The sequence below is a fragment of the Orycteropus afer genome, unplaced genomic scaffold, assembly GCF_000298275.1.
Source record: "Orycteropus afer afer isolate SDZICR_OR568_19922 unplaced genomic scaffold, OryAfe1.0 scaffold00039, whole genome shotgun sequence".
Classification (NCBI taxonomy): Eukaryota; Metazoa; Chordata; class Mammalia; order Tubulidentata; family Orycteropodidae; genus Orycteropus; species Orycteropus afer.
Genome location: NW_006921626.1, coordinates 14,070,378 through 14,076,340, shown reverse-complemented (window position 1 = coordinate 14,076,340; position 5,963 = coordinate 14,070,378). Strand labels below are relative to the sequence as shown.

General features: G+C 40.2%; 1 protein-coding gene across 1 annotated transcript in view; it reads left to right on the top strand.

The window, feature by feature from the left end:
- The window catches only part of LIN9 (lin-9 DREAM MuvB core complex component), a 137,047-nt gene that overhangs the window by 98,828 nt on the left and 32,256 nt on the right, over window positions 1-5,963 (top strand). The window contains exon 12 of the mRNA XM_007936977.2: window positions 5,401-5,526. Coding sequence (XP_007935168.1) covers window positions 5,401-5,526 — 126 coding nt within the window. The remainder of the gene's footprint in view (window positions 1-5,400; window positions 5,527-5,963) is intronic.

The window sequence follows — 5,963 nt, the reverse complement described above, 5'->3', positions numbered from 1 at the left end:
ATTTGGAAGACAGCTACCTGGCCAACTGACTGGAAGAGATCCATCATTGTACCCATTCCAAAGAAAGGTGATCCCACAGAATGTGGACATTATCAAACAATATCATTAATAACACATGCAAGTAAAATCTTGCTAAAGATAATTCAGAATTGGTTGCAGCAGTATATTGACAGAGAATTTCCAGAAATGCAAGCTGGATTTAGAAGAGGATGTGGAATGAGGGATATCATTGCTGATGTCAGATGGATCTTGGCTCAAAGCAAAGAATACCAGGAAGATGTTTACTTGTGTTTTATTGACTATGCAAAGGCATTCGATTGCGTGGATCATAACAAATTGTAGATAACATTGAGACAAATGGGAATTCCAGACCACTTGATTGTACTCATGAGGAACCTGTACATAGACCAGGAGGCTGTCGTTCAAATAGAACGAGGGAACACTGCATAGTTTAAAAGCAAGAAGGGAGTGTGTCAGAGTTGTATCCTTTCACCATACTTATTCAATCTTGAGCAAGTAAGCCAAGAAGCTGGACTATATGAAGAAGAACATGGCATTAGGATTGGAGGAAGAATCATTAACAGTGTGCTATATGCTCATGACACAACTTTGCTTGCTGAAAGAGGATGACCTGAAGCACATACTGATGAAGATTGAAGAATATAGTCTGCAGTATGGATTACATCTCAATATAAAGAAAACAAAAATCCTCACAACTGGACCTATAAGCAGCATCATGATAAATGGAGAAAAGAGTGAGGTTGTCAAGGACTTCACATTGTGTGGTTCTACAATCGACACCAATGGAAGCAGCAGTCCACACATCAGACGATGTATGTTGTTGATGTTATGTGCTGTCGAGTCGGCTCTGACTCATAGTGACCCCTTCTTGAGTTTCCAAGGTGATATCAGTACGGTAGTAGATCACCCAGCCTTCCTTCCGAGGAATGGCTGGTGGGTTTGAACCACCAGCCTTCTGGTTAGCAGTCAAGTGCCTTAGGCACTATGCTACCAGAGCTCTTATAGCACTGTGCAAATTGGCTACACAGGACCTCTTTCAAGTGCTGAAGAGCAAAGATGTTTCCTTGAGGACTAAGGTGCGCCTGACACAGGACATGGTATTTTCAATCGCCTCATATGCATGTGGGAGCTGGACAATGAATAAGGAAGACTGAAGAAGAATTGATGCTTTTGAGTGGTGGTATTGGAGAAGAATACTGAGAGTACCATGGCCTGCTAAAAGAACTAACAAATCTGTCCTGGAAGAAGTATAGCCAGAATGCTCCTTGGAAGTGAGAATGGCCAGACTTTATCTCACCTACTTTGGTCTGTTGTCCAAAGGGACAGTCCCTGGAGAAGGATATGCTTGGTAAAGTGGAGGGTTGACCAAAAAAAAAGGGAAAGCCCTCAATGAGGTGGATCGACACAGTGGTTGCAACGATCGGCTCAGATATGAGGCTGGCATAGGACCAGGCAGTGTTTCATTCTGTTGTGCATAGGGTCACTGTGAGTTGGAGGCAACTCGATGGCACCTAACAACAACTATCAACTACCACATAAGCCATATTAACATGTCTGCTACATTTTCTGTGTGGTAACTATTAAAGTATTAGAAGACAACTTATACCTCTTCCATTTTCTATTCCTTTTCAGACTAAATAGTTTGCCCATCAAATTTGTAAATATTTCAAATAAAGTATTGTTTAGCGTGTGAGGAAGTGGGCATATTTGTACATAGTTGGTAGGCAAATGAGCTATTAAAGTCTTTTTGGAAGCTACTTCGGCCATGTTGATGCATCTTTCCTTTGAGCCAAGTCTTCTAGTGTTGCATTCTGGAGAAATAATCATGTGCACAAAAATAGACATACAGGGGTATTTATTGCAGCATTGTTTATAACAGTTAAAAATTGGAAATCATTTAAATAACTATCTAAAGAGGCCTGGTGAAAAAAACCATGGTATAGCCATTCTGTAGGAATAGTATGTAGTTGTTAAAAGGAAAGAGTTAGATCTATCTATGTCAGCATGGGCACATTAATGGAACAAACTATAGAACAAGATTTACAATAGGATCCCATTTTTAATAAAAGCTGTACATTTTGAAAAGGTGACTGACTGGGAAGCTGCACCACAAACTATTGGTAGTGGCTACCTTGGAAGGACAGTGCGGGGCAGGCATATGTAAGTAATGAGGGACTTTTTTATTTTGCTCTGTAGATTTTTATGTTGTTTGATTCATGTCTCACAATGACAGTATATCCATGCACAACTTCTATAATAAATAATTTAATCTATTTTAGAATATCCTTATTCTTTGAGCTTTGTTTATATTACAGTATACAATATATACTACATTTTGGATCCCCATACAGTTTTGCTTCCCCTCCTTTGGGTGTTATTCTGGTTTGCTCCTTTTAAAATGTGAAGCCTACAATTGGATATAATTGTGTTATAGTTGTTGTTAGGTGCTGTAAAGTCAGTTTCAACTCATTGTGACCCTTTGTACAGATGAATGAAACACTGCCCAGTCTTGTGCCATCCTCAGAATCATTGCCATGCTTAAGCCCGTCATCACAGCCACTGTGTGAATCCATCTCATTGAAGGTCTTTCCTTTTTTCACTGACCCTCTACTTTAGCAAGCATGATATCCTTCTCCAGGGACTGGTTCCTTCTGACAGCCGAAGCACAGGAGATGAAGTCTGGCCTTTCTTGCTTCAAAAGAGCATTCCAGCTATACTTCCTCTAAGACAAATTTGTTATTCTTCTAGCAGTTCATGGTTGTTTTGGTTACCTAGTACCACTCTGACAAGAATATACCACAAATAGGATGGCCTTAACAAACAGGAGTGCTGCTCTTAGAGTTTAGAGGCTTTAAGTCTGAGTTCAAAGTGCCAGGCTCTAGGGGCTGAGTGAAAGCCCCTCAATCTTGGCTTTATCTCTGTTTCCTGCTCCTGGCCCACAGAAGCTGGAGGCTTTTCTTCACTCGGCTGCTGGCTGCTGAGACTGACAAGCCCAAGGTTGACGAGTAAAAAGGCACAATCCTGATGTTACCAAACCACATGGCAGGCCATTAATTCAAGTCAGTTGAAAGTCCCAAGGTCGGCAGAGCATGGCAGGATGCTGAACAACAACATGGCTACATGCAGGGTTCAAGTATGCCATAAGCTAGAGATAATTTCCAAAGCTGTTTCTTATATATGGAAAGCAGACCACATACCCAAAGCAGCTACTCAGCTGCTCCAATAGAGTCCATCATGGAGGAACTCTGGTAGCATAGTGCCTAAGCCACTTGACTGCTAACTAGAAGGCTGGCGGTTCAAACCCATCAGCCACTCCTCAGAAGGAAGGTTGGGCAATCCACTTCCTTAGAGATACTGCCTCAGAAACCCAAGGAGGGGTTACTATGAGTCAGGTCTGACTCCACGGCACATAACAACACCACCAACAATGGAGTTAATTACCAATCTCACCATGGGGAATAACTACCATCAGCTGCCCAGCCACTCAACCAGGCCCAGCCAAGTTGACACACAAACTTAACTACCGCAATGGTGCATTCAGTATTCTTCACCAACACCACAATTCAAATGCATCTGTTCTTCTGAGGTCTTCCTTATTCAAATATGAATACATTCTCATATGCTTATGAATCTTGAAAATACCATAGCTTGGGTCAGGCACACCTTAGCCTTCAAAGACATCTTTGCTCTTAAACACTTTGAGGAGGTCTTTTGCGGCAGATTTGCCCAATGTGATACATTGTTTGATTTCTTGATTGTACTTCCATGGGCATTGATTGTGGATTCAAATATGATAGTTAAGGTTGTGTGTCAACTTGGCTGGGCTTGGTTGAGTGGCTGGGCAGCTGGATATAGTATTCCCCTTGATGAGACTGGTCCATGGTGGAGTCTACTCTGAGCAGCTGAGTAGTTGCTTTAGGGATGTGGTCTGCATCCCGTATATAAGAAACAGCTTTGGGAATAGTTTCCAGCCTTTTGGTATGTTTGAACTCTGCATATAGCCAAGTCATTGTTCAACAACCTGCCATCCCCTACCAATCTTGGGACTTCATCTGGACTTGAATCAATGGCCTGCCTTGTTGTTCGGTAACAATGAGACTGTGCCATTTTATTTGTTGACCTTGGGCTTGTCAGCCTCAGCAGCCAATAGCTGCCAGAGTGAAGAGATGCCTCCAGCTTCAGTGGGCTGGGAAGAAGAGGCAGAGCTGAAGCCCAAGGTCGAGAGGCCTTCACACAGCCCCTACAACCTAGCACTTTAAACTCAGACTTAAAGCCTCCAAACTGTATGAAAATAAACTCCTGCTTGTTAAAGCCATCCCATTTGTGGTATATTCCTGTCAGAGCGGCATTAGGTAACCAGAACACCAAGTAAAATGAAATCTGTGACAACTTCAATTTTCTCTCCAGTCATCATAATATTGCTTATTGGTCCATTTGTGAGAATTTTTGTTTTCTTTATGTTGAGGTGTAGTCTTTGATCTCCATCAGTAAGTGTTTCAAAGTCGTCTTCACTTTCAGCAAGTGAGGTTGTATAATCTGCATGTTGCAGGTTGTTAATGAGTCTTCCTCCAATCCTAATGCCACGTACTCTTCATATAGTCCAGTTTCTCAGATTATTTGCTCAGCATTAAGACTGAATAAGTAGATTGCAGAGCAGGTCAGACTAATACAATAGATCTATTATCCAGTTCTGGGCACTGTATAATTGCAGTATAAAATGACAGTATTGATTTTCACAATATTGATTTATTAAAATTATGGCCAACTAAAAACTTCCACACACCCTTTACACAAGCTGTTACTGAATCTAGTATTTCACATCCTATCCCCCAAGTGCACATCCTTAGCATCAGTTTATAACCCACACAAGAAAATACTCACTTGTGTTCACACCTTGTTTTTAACTAAAAGTTGTATTAGATATTAAATTATTTCATATGATTCAGTTTAATAGTATCTGACTTTATATTTCACCTTATTCATGCAGTCCTAACTCAATGTTGTATTTTTGCTGAGACTGACAAGTAAAATGGCAGAGTCCTAAAGTTATAAAGCAACACACGGCAGGCCACTATTTCATGTCCAGAAATAGTCTCAAGATCCACAAACAACATAGCAGGCCACTGAGATGAAGACTCAGTGAAATGCAGGATCCATGTGCCAAAAAGCATTTTAATTGAATGTCAGGCATCACTACACTTCTAGGAGCAAGGACCATCTCCTAAAAGACAGTATGTTCATTATCATACACAAGAACATTGAGTGTAGACAGTTTTAATAATCTTAAGTTTGTGGCTGATAAATTTCTTGTTAGGTCATTGAAAGTTATATTAACTCAAAAAACCTTATCAAAATCTGATTTATTTTTTTTCTTCTCAGAAATCATATTCCATGCCCATCAGCATTGAATTTCAGCGGAGATATGCAACCATTGTTCTAGAACTTGAACAGCTGAACAAGGACCTAAACAAAGTTTTGCATAAAGTTCAACAGTACTGCTATGAGGTACGTAATTTATATGAATTTTCTCTGAGGTTCTCTGCCTTCTATTCTTTATTTGAAGCTTAATACCATTACCTTCACATTTTAGGAGAGCCAAACTAAGACAAAATCTTTGTAAGATACTTTAGCAGAACCATATTTTATATACATTTTTACAGCTGATAGCATCAGTGTCAAACAGTGCTTTATACACTTGAGTTATCAATTCTGTTGCTTTTTTGTTTGTTTGTATTACAAATAATATTTAAAAAAAAAAAAAACACTGCTATCAAGTTGATTCCAACTCATAGCAACACCCATTGGGTTTCCAAGGTGGTAAATCTTTATAGAAGTAGATTGCCTAGTCTTGCTTTCATGGAGTGGCTCATGGGTTCGAACCACCAACCTTCTGGTTAGCAGTCAGATGCCTTAGGCACTGTGCTACCAGAGCTTCTTACAAA